General features: G+C 35.9%; 2 protein-coding genes across 8 annotated transcripts; both read left to right on the forward strand.

Moving 5' to 3' along the window:
* The first annotated feature begins 655 nt into the window (after positions 1 to 655).
* LOC107767196 (uncharacterized) lies at positions 656 to 4,380 on the forward strand. The gene is made up of 5 exons (XM_016586123.2): positions 656 to 972; positions 2,696 to 2,762; positions 3,138 to 3,186; positions 3,535 to 3,579; positions 4,070 to 4,380. Exons 1-5 carry the CDS (start codon positions 748 to 750, stop codon positions 4,134 to 4,136), a joined length of 453 nt encoding a protein of 150 aa, XP_016441609.1. The 5' UTR covers positions 656 to 747; the 3' UTR covers positions 4,137 to 4,380.
* Positions 4,381 to 11,201: 6,821 nt separating this feature from the next.
* LOC107764381 (transcription factor EGL1-like) lies at positions 11,202 to 16,104 on the forward strand. 7 transcript variants are annotated; one of them, XM_016582940.2, is made up of 9 exons: positions 11,202 to 11,383; positions 12,034 to 12,173; positions 12,816 to 13,082; positions 13,391 to 13,487; positions 13,886 to 13,900; positions 14,176 to 14,232; positions 14,336 to 15,160; positions 15,245 to 15,658; positions 15,790 to 16,104. In XM_016582940.2, the coding sequence occupies exons 2-9, from the start codon at positions 12,049 to 12,051 to the stop codon at positions 15,859 to 15,861; spliced, it is 1,872 nt and encodes a 623-aa protein (XP_016438426.1). In that variant the 5' UTR covers positions 11,202 to 11,383; positions 12,034 to 12,048; the 3' UTR covers positions 15,862 to 16,104.
* Positions 16,105 to 16,376: the final 272 nt, after the last annotated feature.

Below are 16,376 nucleotides of genomic sequence, written 5' to 3' on the forward strand. Positions count from 1 at the left end.
ATTTTTCCTTCTTCAATCACTACCTTGAGTGGTAATATTGATGTGAGATAGAAATATTGATTTGCATGGTGAAATCGAAAATTAGGATAATTAATGACAGAGTTAAAAAAGAAAGAAAGGTGATAGAAAGAGGAGTGAGCAAATGCATACTGCAGAGTGAATAGGGAAGCTCGGTGCATCGCATTCACGTAGGGTACGGGAGGACCGGACTCCAAGAGGTGTCACGTAGGTAGCTTATCTTAATGAAGTATTAGTGGATGATTCCACAGCTCGAACCCATGATATATATATATATATCACACGGAGACAATTTTATCATTACTCCGAGGCTCTCCTTCATACTGCGTGGTAATGGCACCAGGTAGCTACTCTAAAGGGCTGCTATTTAATAATTAGCTAGTGCGTCCTGAATTTAAATTTTTAAGTTCAAATTTTTGAAAAGATTTTTAGTTTAAAATTTCAGGACAAAATAAGTGGCTAATTTCTAAATAGCATCCCTGAAAATGGCTATATGTGTACCTGTCCCTTATATTGCATAGTGAATGAAGAATAAAAAAACGAGTGTCAACCGCCTAAAGAAACCATTGGCTAAATTTGTAATTTTTCAAAAAGTGACTAACATTTAAATACACGCAAAAAAGTAGCTATACAGTGTAAAACACCCCCAATTTTCTGAGCAGCTTTGCCCCTTCGTTCAATCGGAATTTACAGTTGTTAAATTCTTCGACCCGGTTTGATAATCTGAAAATGGAATCAGAGAAGGAGACGAATCGGCTGAATTCTGACGATACCAAATCAGAACAAGATGAAGAACAACAGCAAAGAGGAGAATGTTGCGATCACCAAAATGCAGAGTCTCAAATAAATGGCAAAGAGATCCTGAAAGCAATACAAATAGTAGAGAAAGATTCTATGGCAATCGCCGAGAGCTTCACTTCTCTTTTTGCTTCCCTACGCTCTACTCTATCTGAGGTATCCATAATTGGAGTAATAGTCTCTCTTGTTTAATTTCTTTAGCTACTTTCCTAAAGTTAGTGCTTTTATCTGTAATTAACTTATTAGTGACCTGATTGTGTTACATTATTAATGTATAGAACTAAACTCAAAAAAAGAAAAAATCGGTTTGAGATTGTATATCAGTGGAGGGATAACTGTGAGGTTAGTTTTAGAGAGCCCACAAATTGTTAAGTATTGAGTGCAACTGATCTAAATGAAGCTGAATGGATATTGAGGATTCAGATAGCCAGGGGTGGATGTAGTGTTAGAGTTATGGGATCACCGAACCCTAGCTCATACCCTGTAATTGTGCTGAACAAATAATAGATTTCGAACCCAGTAAATCAAATGAGTTATGGTAGAATTTCGAATTTGAACTCATAAAGCTCTAATCCTGGATCCGTCTCTGCCGATAGCCTACTTTCAAATTTGTTTGGGTTGAAGAAAATTAGTAATAGTAGTAGTTGTAGTTGTAGTTGGATTAGAAAGGTATGCTAATTTTGAAACGAGCAACATGGTGGTCTGGGCTCTTTGCTGCTGTTTGATTTTGGGTTTCCCTAGTCAATTTTCTTAAATGGAATCAGTTGTCATCTAGGTATACAGCACGGGTTTGCGACTCATTAACATTTCATTGAATTCTTACTCTTTTGATGTTATCACTATTTAGCATCACATTTGGCACTTTTTCTACTGTAGTTTAAACGGTATGCACTTTGTTGTTTATGCTCCCCGTGGCTGTACTTTGCTATCCATCTTCTCTTGGGATATTGCGCTTAGTTATCAGGTCATGCGACTATCATATCCTAACATTAAGGTTAAATACATCAAATAGGCATATTTTCACTAAAATAAGCTTTTCGTAACAATTCATCTCAAAAAAATAAGCTTTTCGTAACAATTGTTTTTTTTTCTTCTTTTTTTTTGTGTGTGTTTTTTTTTTGGGGGGGGGGGGGGGTGGAGATGGCCTTACATTGTATCAAAGTATTAGACTGCAACAAAGGGAAGTTCATGCATAGTTTCCAATTCCATGATGAATTAGTATGGAAGTATGGACAATGTCTGGAACAGTAAAGGGCGTGATGTAATTGGGCATTTGGGAGAAGAAGAATGAGATGTAAAGCGTGGAATGTTGCTTCATTGGCAATTATGTGGGTACTTTGGAGAGAAAGGATTACGAGTTTACCCGGACTTGGGCATGTGCCCATGAGATTCATGTTTGTATAAATGATTGAGTGTCTTTAGTAGAGAACCATAATTCTGCACTTTGGTATACTACATGTGCAGGGTTCTTCCCCCGGGACATCAATAAAAATATTACTTTATAATTAAAAAGAATTAGATAAAGGTTTTGCTTCAGCCATCAATCTTATTGAGTGGGAATTAGTTCTATTTTACCTATTTATCCTTGTGGCATGAGACTGTCACATGACAATCTTCCAACAATTTTCTGCCAAAAAGTTATCCAATGACTTAGTGCACATTTTGGGGAATCTGGATGGCAAAGTGCAACCCTAAGGAAAATAGATGGCATAGTACCAAACTGTATGAATGGCAACGTGCCGAAAAGCATTACAATTTAGTAGACGTCTTTCATTCCAGACTTAATATTAGAAGTTTTCTTTCTTTGTTTATTCTTTTTTCTTTTGTCATGTGTGTGTGTGTTCTATCCATGTTTAAAGGAGCCATAGTGATTTTGCAGGTTACTAGTACTTCTATTGATCACATGAACTGCTTTGGTGATGCTGCAGGACGAGTTCAAGAATGTGGTATATCTTTTAACCCCTTGATCTTCCGTCCTTGAAGTCCTTAACATTAATAGTTTCTGTTTTAGAAAAATATCTGCTTATATTTGTTTATTGTTTATTCAATTGAGTTTGGGAATGAGGCATCATAGTAGTAGTTGTTGTGTATTCAACTGTTTAATAAAGAAAATCTAAAGCTTAATAGGAGTACCACTTATCATGATTGATTGCTTTTATTCTAGAGTAGTATATTTGGTATAATTCCAAAATGTCTCCTTCATTTTATTTCTTTAATGCACTCAGCATTTTGGTAATACCAGATTCACTTGTTTTAAGTAATATACCAAAGCTGAGCTAGTGAGCTTCACTCATCCTAACTTTTGCCTGTTTATCTTGCAGCACTTGATGCAGCAACTAAAGGAAACCGATATATAAACTCTTGTCTGAGGTAGTATTTTCGTAGTTCTTTAATTAATTCCCCTATAGTATCTTCCTAAAAGTAGAAAAACTATCAGGCCTCCCTTTAAGGAAGTTGGGAGGACGCACCAAGTTAGCGCACCTATTATGATTAGATCATATCTTCGTTGGTATTTATGGTACTTCATTTGTGCGTGGTTGGGGAAGCCGCATTCTTCAATCTCTAAGAGGGAAAGTAGGACTTCCATGTTTTGAATCCGGTATATTTTTTACTTTTTGTATCAAAGGTAAAATTACATCTCTCTCTCTCTCCTGCCTGAAAAATCTTGCGAAGTGTGTACTATTCTGGCTTATCTTTCAGAGCTCTCTCCTTTTGCAGATTGAATGAGGAAATGAAAGGAATTGATAATCTTGCAACACAGCTGTATCCTTTCCATGTGATTATGGTTTGATATAAACAATTTTTCTCCTTAAGTCTCCGTATGCACAACCACCAAATTCTTTGTTTAAAATCTGGCAATAGGATGCAATGCTTATTCTTGTCCTTGCAGTTGGAAATTAGCCAGTTAATTCATAGTTTTTGTTTTATTGCTTTTTCTTTTTCAAATAAATGAAGGGGGGCCTTGATGCAACGATAAGAGTTGCCACCATGTAACCAGAAGATCACAGATTTTAGTAGAAACAACTTCTTGAAGAAATGCAAGGTAAGACTACGTCGATAGACCTAGTGTAGTCTTGTCCTTCTTCGGAATCCCTGCATACTGGGAGCTTTGTGTTACCAGGCTGCCCCTTTTATCCCATTCAAAAAATAGTTATTAGTTTATTGCTTTAAACCAGAATCCCTAGGTGACTGCTTAGAAGCAATCCAGATATCATGGTGTAATTGTTCTTCGTGATTCCTTGACTCTCCGAAGGAAAATCATCCGGAGAAATGTAGATGCATTGGACTCGGCTGTTAACAGGCTAGTTCGTTTCCCATGAGTGGATCGGTCTTGATGAACAATGAACAATATTGACTAGGTGACCTGCACATATTTTCTGGTGCCACCACTGGTGCTTTATTTATGATGTGATGCCTATTGAAGTCTTGCTTCTTGTTCGGAAGAATTAAGAATAAGCATTGTGTAATCGGATGAATTGCAAGGCTGATACATTCTATAACCCATCAAAAGCTTTCTTTGTCCTACTGTTAGTCCTCAATTTACCTCGCAAGATCATTGCATGAGTTGTCTTTCTGTTACTCTTTATCTTGTTTGGTAAATTTGTTATGGGAAAAACATTAGATTTATTGGTTGCTGAAGAATGGTAAGTGGACCATTCAGAATGCTAAGATTCGTGGGATTTTAGTCTTTTTTTATTAAACTACTATTACAACAACAACAAGCCCATTCCACTTACACAAGTGGGATCTAAGCAGGGTAGTGTGCACGCAGACCTAGGGGTGTTCGTCGGTTGGTACGGTATAATATTTAGATATTTCGGTTCGGTATTTTCGGTATTCGATTTCTTAAAATGCTATACCAATACCTTACCTAATTAAATTCAGTATGGTTCGGTTTTTCTCCTTTCGATTTCGGTTTGATAACTTCGGTTTATTAGGTTTGAATACTAATTAGTGCATAAAGTCATAGACTGTAATATTCTTAATTCTAAAGTACTCAAAAGTACAAAACTAAAATGTTTGTTGACAAAAGTTTTGTCCAAAATCTATAAATATCAACCCAGCGAGAGAAAATTGTACATAAAGGAATAAATTTGATCATTACAAATGTTTGTTACTTGCTTAGAGTTAATTGATAAACTTAGAGAATAAAGAAAAGTAAAATTTTAGATTTTTTTATATTTATGTTATAATTAATAATATGTGTGTTGTGTAATGTAATATATATTTCGGTACAGTGTCGGTATTTCATTTTAAAATACTAAATACCATACCTAATACCAATTTTTTTTTTAAAAAAAAAAACTTAAACCAAATACCATACCGAATACCAAATACCAAAATTTTTGGTTTCGGTACGGCAATTCTGTATTTACCAAATGATGAAAAGCAACAATAGAAACAAGCATTATCAAAAATAGGCGGAAGGAAGCAAATAACGACAACCAGTAACATCGGCAAGATAGTAAGAAAACAACATGAAATGCTAGCAGTCTAAGGAATAAGAGCCCATTTGGATTGGCTTAAAAAAGTAAAATTTTCAGCAGAAATAACTTTTAAGTCAAAAGACAATAAGTTGGGGTTGACCAAGCTTATTACTTATGGCTTATTTTAAGTAGTATTCAACTTATTTTAAGTATTTTTTGACTTTGTCACGATAAAACTATTAAAAAAAAATAATAATAATAATAATAATAAAAGCTAATTTGACCATTTTTAAAGACAATTCAAACAGTATTACATGTGGTGAGCATGTGGTGGTGTGCATGTCCAATGGGACTAACGTACTACTATAGCAAGAATCTCTTTTGTTTTTGTACTATTTGGGCAAATAAGAGTTATAATTTCTAAAATAAAACATGATAACGACATAGTGGCAAATTCTCACCAAACATTATTGTCATTTCTCTTGATGAGTCCAAAACTCCAACTCATTGTGGGGAATATACCGTAGCATTTAACTTTTGCTGAATCTATTGCAAAATCCACTGCATTGATTCCATTCTGTGCTTACCAAACATAGTGATAATTGGTTTGAAGTGAAACCTTAAATCGAGATCCAAGATCTTACACCGACTAAAAGGATCATGTACTTACGTTTAACTAAAATATTCCATTATAGTAATTATGATAAACATCTTGATCATTGATTATTCTTGAAACGACCTAACCGATCGTTTTGAGCTCTAACGCGTCGTTCGGCGGTTTGAGGCCTTGGGTAGCTTCACTTCATGTTTTATGACTTGTCCGCATAGTTGGAATCGAATTTCGGGAAGTTCATAGTTGATTCAGATGGAAAATTCTAATTTAGGAAGATTTAAGTTGGAAGAATTGACTAATGTTAGACTTTTGAGTAAACGGCCTCGGAATCGGGATTTGAAGGTTCAAATAGGTTCGTATGATGATTTAGGACTTGGGCGTATGTTCGGGTTGAGTATCGGGCCGCCCAGGAGTATTTTGCCGCTTATTGTGGAAAGTTGACATTTTGAAAATTTTAGAATCTCCTAAGTTTAGTTTGAGGTGGACTTTGGTGATATTGATGCCCGTTTGGGATTTCGGGCCTTGGAATAGTTTCGTATCATGATTTGTGACTTGTGCGTAAAGTTTGGCGTCATTCCGGAATGTTTTGATATGATTCGGACGCGTTCGTCGAAGTTTGGAATTTTGAAAGTTGAAAGAAAGATTTTTGTCGTCAATTCATGATTTTTATATTATTTGTGGCGTTTCGAGCCTTTGAATAAGTTTGTATAAGGTATTGGAACTTGTTAGTATGTTCGGACGGGGTCCCGAGGGGCTCGGGTGAGTTTCAGTCCGTTTCTAGGCCATTTTTAATGGCTGGTTTTTTGTTACAGCAGTGTGCATCGCGATCGCGGACATTGGATCGTGTTCGCGAAGAGAAAAATGGGAGAAAAGGGTCTGTGAATCGCGTTCGCGAAGACAGATTCACGTTCGTGAAGAAGAAATTTCTGCTGCACAAGGCTAACTTTGGAAGCTCATATCTTGCAATCTATAAGGAATTCGGAGATGATCCAAAAATAAAAGTTGTAGCTCTTGGTGTATAATTTTCAAAAAATTAAATCATTTATCATTTGGAGTTTTGTACAAAACGTTATGACTATTATACTAAAGGCAGTCTGGAGGAGTTGGGCAGTTTGTTCTTCGCGATCGCGATTGGTTTTTCGCGACCGCGAAGGGCAATTTTGAGTTGAGAAAAGTTTTGTTTCGCAATCGCGAAGGGTAAATACTTGGGAAGAAGCTATATTTCGGGAGTTTCGGTCATTTTATCATATTTGGAGCTATGGAGCTCGGATTGAAGCGATTTTCGACATATGGATTGGGGTAAGTATTTTTTACTCGGTTTTGATTATATTTCATGAATCTATCATCGTTTTTGGCATTTGGTTGATGATTTAAAAATAAAATTTGGGGGTTGTTGTCTAAAGTTTCATAGAGTGGATTTTTGAGTTTTGAACGTCGATTTGGAGTCGGGTTTGAGTGAAACTAGTATGGTTGGACTCGTAATTGAATGAGTTATCGGATTTTGTGAGTTTTGTTGGGGTTCTGGGCACGTGGTCCCTAGGTTTGACTTTATTGACTTTTAGAGTTGAGTTGAGAATTTTTATAAATTGATTTATTACGAGTATTAGAGTATATTTTTATTGGTTTATACATTGTTTGACTAGTTTTGGAGCGGCGGGCATCGGTTTGAGGTGTTAGAGTGGCATTGGAGCCGGTTATGGAACTTCGGAGCGAGGTAAATGTTCTGTCTAACCCTATGAGGAGAAATTTACCCCGTAAGTATTATATTCTTATGTGCTACATATTGAGGGAGCTACGCACGTATGAGGTGACGAGTGTCCGTGCGCATGCTAGAATTCCTGATTATGTCCGAGTAGACTTAGGTTCACGCCATGCTATAATTATATTATTTGAGTCATCTTTGCTCGTTTAATTCCTTTATTTCGCGCTACGACTTGAGACTAGACTTGCATAGGGTGATAGACTCGTTATTATAGAAATGTGACGAGCTACTTGATAATCCGCAGAATAATTTGTGCTTCCCTTATGAATTCCTCCCGCGTTGTGCGTTTTCATCGCAAAACTTTCCTTAAAGTTCATAACTCACACGTTTATTCATGAGTGGGGTGAAGGACATGTTAAAGCTTCTTGCCCTAATGGTATCGGGCCGATCGCCTCGGCAGGATTATGTACCACACTCTTATGGGAGAGGTTCGTTCGCCTCGCCAGTATAATAGATGCATCTATGGTTCGTGCCACTCGACCCTCGACAGTGTACATATTATTATGGGATTGGGCCGTTCGCCTCGGTATTATCATATTTCTTATGGAATCGGACCGTACGACCTCGGCATAATCGTGTGTTATATCGTTAGCAGTCCAAATATTCACGAGAATATCCTTCCACTGATGCCTTGCATTTTATATGGTATTTCTTATTTATTTGCTATTGACACTTGATATTTTTCGAACTGCTGAGATAAGATACGAGATTGAGAAGTTCATATCGTTAAAAGAAATTTTGAAAGATTATGTTGGTTATCGTTTTATTCCACTATTACTGTGGTGCTTCATATCTGTTTAGGATTTAACATACTGCTTTATTGGACCTCTAGTAAGTGTCGGTACCGACCCCTCGTCACTACTTCTCCGGGGTTAGGCTAGATACTTACTGGGTACGCTTTGATTTACGTACTCATGCTACACTTGCTGCACGTATTGTGGGGGTATATATATATATATGCATGGTGGTTTTTTGGGCGCAAATGTGTGGCTGTTGCAGGGACTTTACGGTGAGTTGCATTCCATGTTACGATCCGCATCATACAGAGTCTCCATCAGAGTTATTTATATTCTCCTGTCTAACTTGTATTCCAAACAGATGTTGCATTTTATTATATTCCTAGTAGATGCTCATGCACTTGTGACACCGGATTTTGGGAGTTCCTAATGGATGTTCATTATTGTAGTTCACATAATTATTATCATTCCACCTTGTACTTTATATTTTATACGGAAATTGGAAAATAAAATTACGGGTTTTCTACGAGTACCAAATTTTACTCTGCTTATTTAATGGGATTCATGATTTTAAAAATAATAAAATGAGTAACTAAGTTAATTAATCACCGTTGACTTGCCTGACGGCAACGTTAGGCGCCATCACGACCTACAGTGGATTTTGGGTCGTGACAATTCTCATAATCTAATAAGCAAGGGTAATCTTTGGTGTTGAGTTTATGTTCAATTGAACTCAATTTTTTTTTACTTATATCATAGATATATTTTTATAAAAAATCTTGAAAATAAGTTTTACCCATATTGTCAAATAATTATGACCTTGGACTCATTAAGTTTAAGGTCGAATGGGACGATATATATCTTGGTTGGTTCCACCGTCATTTTGATTTTGCGTGTGCTTTTAAGTTGAATAAATTACCGGGCGTTTGTACATAAGAATTGTAAAATTTTAAAATAGGGGGAAAAAAAATTTCAAGTGAAAATGGTATTTGAAATTTAGAGTTGTGTTTGGACATGAATATAATTTTGGGTTGTTTTTGAAGTTTTGTGAGTGATTTGAGTGAAAATTTTGAAAAACAGCTTTTTGGAGTTTTTTAAATTTTCGAAAATTTTCAAAATGCATATTCAAGTGAAAATTAAAAATTTTATGAGCAAACGCTGATTTCGAAAAAAAGTAAAAATTTTTTGAAAAAAAAGAAATTTTTTTTATGTCCAAACGGGCTAATAGTACGAGTAAAATGAATGAAACATGTTCGACTTCTGTGATATGACTTTACCATAAAAAAAGCTTTTTCAGAAAAAATATTACAAATGGTATGAATATATAACAACTTGTTTTTTCTAAATTTGTTACTGACAGACAGCCATAATAATTAAGATGTGCTAACATTGTACGTGATAGCTCAATTTCATTATAATAATTTCTTTTAGTCTTGAATCTTGAAAATACATGTGCGTCAGTGACTTTTTCAAAGTTGTAATGTGCATGCTTTAAACGGTAGCGGAGTGAAAATTTTTAATAAGCGATATCAAAATATAAAAAAAATTAAGAACTTTTAACATATAGTATTTATATATACATATTAATAAAATTGTGATCTGACTATACAATATAATTTTTAACAAAAAAAATATTAATTGACACCACTTAGCTTAAGGTGGTCCCGCCACTGCTCTCAAATCTAAGCAATGGTAGGCCCCCATTTGCAGCTTCACATGAGTCCATAGCTTTTACACAACATTTTATCATTGTTATTTAGAAAACATTATTTGTATTCAATATTTGCACTAAATAAATGAATACAAGTAATATATCTTGAATATTAAGCTTTTTTGCTACACCATAATTAAGTAATAGTATGTGGTTGTTCTTTAATTTGTAACTCTTATAAGTTATAACGGAATTAGCTAGGTGATTTTTTGTAGACACTAAGGTCGAATGCGTATTTTTCTTACTACCACTTTCCATTTTTTATTTTATTTTTTCATTTTTCCAAAAAAATTGTGTTTCACGTTTTCTTGATTCTTAATCCTCTGTCTTTTTTACTTTCCTTGATTAAAGTCTAAAGGAGCAGAGAGAATAATGTATACGTTTTGTTTCTCAAAAACATGCTAACATTTATAAGAGACTGACCCACATATTTAAAACTACACTATATTAAAATAGAAAAACTTGCCACCCAAAAGTTCTATGTTTAATTGTGCAGTTTGAAATGAATAAAAGGTTTTTAAATGTATAGAGTACTCTTAATTGATTAGTTGTAATGTTTATAACATATAACTCTATTCGCTTCAAAGGTATAACTCAGCACACGACACTAGGATGTGGATCGATCATAACGAAAATAGACTTCTTTGTAATATATTGTAAATGTAACATAAGGTAAAAGTATCAAAATATAAGGAGCGATTAGAGTGAAGCTGTTACTATTTGAGGAGCCAAATAATTTTAATTATAATTTTTTCAAACCTTTTAAAGTATTTTTAATTATTACTTGACTTATACTAGTATTTTTTATGTAATTTTTAGATATGTAAATTTGATTATTTAAATACTTGAAAAATTTATACCCACATTCACATCTAAAATTATTGGGACTGAGATAAATTCTTTTTTTTTTTGTTTTTGTTGAGAAAATGATAAATGTAACAATTAATTGATGGTCATTATTAAGGTTTTCATAAAAGTTGTTAGTACATTTTTCTATAGCAGAAATATAGAACTACAAAAAAAATTATTTTAATTTAAAATATAAATTATTTTTAAAAAGGAGAAAAATGTGACCACTGGTCTTAGTCCAAGTCACAGTCATTTTATTTTAGCACTTTTCACATAAATGTTGTCTACTCATCTTTTGCTTACTTTCTTCCTCCGCAAAAGAGCCATCACTAACCACCAGCTTTGTTTCTTGGGGTTCTTTTGTTTTTAAGCAAGTGAGTTCGAGTCAACCAAATAGCAAGGTGACGTACTTTCTTCTTGGAGGAAGAAGGGAGAGTTCGAATAGCAAGGAGGTACTTCTTGGAGGAAGTAAGACGAGGGTCTGTAGTAGCGGGATTATACTGGTTTGTTGGTGGTGGTGTTGCTGCTTCTTTTGTTTTCAAATTTTAATGTTTTTTGGTTTACTCTTTTGTGGTGCATATACACAGGAAAAAAAAAAGATTAATCACTTCTTGGTTTTCACTGTAGGTCCAAAGTGTTTCAGTTTCTGACTTTAAAGACTTGATTTTTATTGCTTTTTTCAACTTTTTTTCCCACCTTTTCAGTACATTTCTTTAGCATAATTACTCCACCATTGAAATCCCACTTGTTGTACATTTCAATAACTTAAGGATTTGTGTGGGAATAGCAATTAAGTAGCTTGAGTTTTGGTTGGTAAATACATGCCAAGTTGTGCATGTCACTATCTTGATATGATTTTAGCTCAATAGGTTGCTTAGTCATTAGCATCATCCTTGTGAAAAAATGGTTTTTTTAGCCTTGGTTTTATGAAATCAGGTACTTAAAAAATTGGAAGTGTATCAGTGTATGGACCAAAATAGATTTGGTTCTGAGATTTAAGATCCCATTTTGGGATCAAGGTTCAAGATTTCTGTTTTCTTGGTGTATTCCAATTTGGTGTTGTTCTTAGTGTGTTCTTGGAGCTGAGTTTCTTTTATTGTCATTTTGGAGTTAAAAAGTTAAGAGTCTTGAAAATGGCTATGGGACACCAAGACCAAGAGGGAGTCCCAAACAACTTGAGAAAGCAGCTTGCTCTTGCTATTAGAGGAATTCAATGGAGCTATGCAATCTTCTGGTCAACTCCAGTTACAAAACCAGGGTAATAAGTGCTATCATTTGCCTTTACTTATTTTTCATATTTTGCTTGAGTTTCATTGTAGAGAAAATCTTTAGAATATGGACTAGTTTTGAGGTTTAGGTGAAGAATGATGGTATTTAAGGTATCCCCTTTGTTCATATAGGTGGTTCCTAGTTGAAGTTCTTGCATTGTTAGGAAATAAGATATGCCAATTTGATTTCAACTCCTGTTACTATTTCTTGATATTTTTCACCCCAAGAAGGGGACCTTTGGCACAACAGTAAGAGTTGTCGCCGAGTGACCGGGATTTCATGGTTTTAAGTTGCGGAAATAGTCTCTTGCAGAACTGCAAGTTAAGGTTGCGTATAAGAGATTCAATGTGCCAGGACTCCGTGCATAGCGGGGGCTTAGTGTAGTGGACTTTATCCGCCAAGGATCCTCTTATATATCCCTTTTTAAAAAAAAAATTTGGGTAGGGGAAGGGGAAATGAGGGAAGGGAATTACGAGGTGGGGAATCGAACTCTCACCAACAAGGTGAAAGTTCAGGTAGCCAACCATCTAAGCTACTAAGATTTCCCCTTATATATCCCTTTTAGAAGCATGTATCATTGTAGATTTGTTTTGAAGATATTGTTCTTAATATGTGGGATATTATCTTCTAGGGTGTTGGAATGGAGTGATGGGTACTATAATGGGGATATCAAGACTAGGAAGACAGTTCAGGCGGGGGAAGTTAATGAAGACCAGCTGGGGTTGCACAGAACTGAGCAATTGAGAGAACTTTATAGTTCACTCTTAACAGGTGAAAGTGAAGAAGACTTACAACCACAGGCCAAAAGGCCCTCGGCTGCATTATCTCCAGAAGATCTCACTGATACAGAGTGGTATTTCTTAGTATGCATGTCGTTCGTCTTCAATGTTGGCCAAGGGTAAATTTCTTGAAACTCCAAATCTTGTGCAGCCATTATTTATTTTCTTATGTATTGGTCAGGACTTATAATCCAGCTGCAATAAACAAGGATAACACACAGTTCATAACCTCATCAATTAATGTAGAATAACAATCTTCTCGTTGTCTCCTGAAGTCATTTGCCTACTTGATGTTCAAGTGGAGTGTTGCTCTCTTTTAAAAGTAGATAGGAAAGTAAATGGTCAATATCTTTCTTCTTCTTAAAACAGCAGGGCAGAACTCGGTCATTGTAGTTTCTATTTTAATTGCTGTAAAATAATTACACAGGTTGCCAGGGAAGACCTCAGCGACGAATCAAACAATCTGGCTATGCAATGCTCACCAAGCAGAGAGTAGAGTATTTTCTCGCTCTCTGCTAGCAAAGGCAAGTATAGTTCATAAATCAGCGTTAACTGCAACGTCAGTCTAAAACGATATCCTTAAGGGTGTGCATTTCCTCGATTCTGGGTTATTTTAGTTCGTTTTTGGTTTGTAGATTGGCAAACTGATCAGAGAATTGGAGTAGGTGGATCATTTTGGTTTGTGTCTTTAAGCTTAGAAAAGAAAACGAACCTCAAAAACTAAGAACTTGATAAATGAAAACTGAAACCAGCTGAAATACCCAAAAAATCTAACCAAAAGAACAGATTATTTTGTTTGGTCAGTTGTTTCAGTTAAACCCAGATAATGCACACCTTCAGATATCAATTTAATTGAAAAATTCTGAATCTCTTTCCTTTTGGTTTCTCCATGTTACTAATCAAATCCTCTTCGTCTCACCAGAGTGCATCTATCCAGGTATTAATTCTCTCTCTCTCTCTCTCACACAGACACACACACACACGCGTGCGCGCACACACACACAGGGAGCATTGTACACACAAAAATTCAAATATTTACCCTTGCTCGAATAATTTTGGATTGTGTTATGTTTCTCCTAAAATTTGTCAAATGCATGAAACAACTCTCTACTAACAAATAGGAGTATGCATCAGCTCCTGATTATGTAATTCATTCCTTTTCCATAGAGTATGTGGTTGATCAATACTTTTTCCTCTCTTCGCAACTTGTAGACTGTCGTATGCTTTCCATATTTAGGAGGCGTATTTGAGCTGGGAGTCACCGAGCTTGTAAGCTAGTTTCAATTTGTCTCTTCAGTCGTCCTGATGTTTTGCACGATATCACTAATTACTTTCAATGATATATTGCCTTGTTGTAACATGTTTTTTACAGGTCTTAGAAGATCCCAACCTCATTCAGCATATTAAAAATACCTTTGAGGTTGATCACTCTGTTATTCCGAAGAGGCCAAATTATGTCTCCAACGATGCAAAAGATGACACGAATGTCGTTAGCCGAAAGCTTGATTGTAATGTACTTGAAATTGAAGCTTATCCAGTTGAAATGAATAACAGTTCGCCGCATGATAGTTCAAATGGTTTTGTGGCCAATCAAGAGGCAGAAGATTCTTTAATGGCGGTAGGCATTATTGGGGAAACTTCACAAGCTCAAAGCTGGAAGTTCGTGGATGATAATATGAGTAACGGTGTGCATAATTCTTTGAATTCCAGTGACTGCATCTCTCAAAATTATGAAAAGTTGTCCCCTCTTTCGAATGGAGAAAAAGAAACTAAGCCTTGCCCAATAGACCGTCAAGAGCACAATCAGAATAAACTGCATCTTTTAGATCACCAAGGAGATGACGCTCAATATCAAGCTGTCATTTCTACCCTTTTAAAAAGCTCTGACCAATTAACTTTGGGACCACATTTTAGAAATATTAACAAAAAGTCAAGCTTTGCTGGTTGGAAGAATGATACTGAAACGCCAAGAATAGGAACTGCACAAAAACTATTGAAGAAGGTACTTCTTGAAGTTCCTAGAATGCATGGTGGTGTTACACATAAATTCAGCAGAGAGAATCGTAAAAAGAACTGCCTTTGGAGACCGGAGGTTGATGACATTGATAGAAGCCGTGTTATTTCAGAGAGAAGGCGAAGAGAAAAGATAAACGAGAGATTTATGCATCTTGCATCAATGCTGCCAACTGGTGGCAAGGTACTGGTAGATCTTCTCAAGTTTAGATAGCTGCTGTTTGACGGCAAACTGATCACGAATTGTGTTTTGCCTTTGTGGTTGCAGGTTGACAAAATATCACTACTTGACGAGACAATAGAATACATGAAAGAGCTTGAGAGGAGAGTTCAAGAGCTGGAAGCAAGATCAGGAAAAAAAACAAATGATACTGCAGAGCAGACATCTGATAATTGTGGCACTAGCAAATTCAATGATGTCAAGGGATCGTCACTAAAGAGGAAGGCATGTGATTTGGATGAAATTGAACTTGAAAGCCGTAATGAATTACTGAAAGGTAGTTCAGCTGATAGTATTGTCATCAATATGATCGATAAGGAAGTCTCATTCAAGATGAGGTGTCTTTGGAGCGAGGGCTTGTTGCTTAAGATTATGGAGGCACTAACCGACCTACAAATGGATTGCCATACGGTTCAATCTTCCAAGATTGATGGGATTTTATCCATTGCTATTGAATCCAAGGTTTGTCATGGAATACTAACTAAAAAATTAGCTCTCGTGTGTGCTTTTCCAAGATTAATATGTTGTATCTTTTGGTTAAACTGCAAGTAAAGATGTGCATTCATTCTTCTCTGATCTTTTTCCCTTTGCAGTCAAATGGATTGAAAACTGTATCAGTTGGAGCAATTAGAGAAGTACTTCAGAGAGTAGTCTGGAAATCTTGATGATCATTTAAGATTGGTGAATTATCTCCATGTGAAAACGAGGCCGATTAGGCATGTCCTTAGAGGATAGTTAGAGCTTGTGTATATTTTTCTACTTTGGAAATGCATTTTGCATAGATTTGACAGCCTACAGAGAAGTAGTAATTTGGAGTAACTTTCTTCTAATGTATCATGTTTCTTGATCATCACTTGGTTTGTGGTCCTCTGAGAAGTTCATGAAAGTAGAGTTGCTCAATCTTGCAATTGATTTCTGTCAGTGAGTGCTTTTCCCTCTTCCCCACTCCTCCCTTTGAAAGGTCACTTCAGAAATAGAAAAGGGTTCAGTAGTTGCTCAAGCGTGAAGGGGAACCTTGGCGTAACTGGTAAAATTGCTGTCATGCGAGCCGCGGAAACAGCCTCTTGCAGAAATGCAGGGTAAAACTGCGTACAATAGACCCTTGTGGTCCGACCCTTCCCCGGACCCGCGCATAGCGGGAGCTTAGTGCTCCGGGCTGCCCTTTTTTACTTGCCCAAGT

The sequence above is a fragment of the Nicotiana tabacum genome, chromosome 23, assembly GCF_000715075.1.
Source record: "Nicotiana tabacum cultivar K326 chromosome 23, ASM71507v2, whole genome shotgun sequence".
In the NCBI taxonomy this organism is placed as follows: Eukaryota; Viridiplantae; Streptophyta; class Magnoliopsida; order Solanales; family Solanaceae; genus Nicotiana; species Nicotiana tabacum.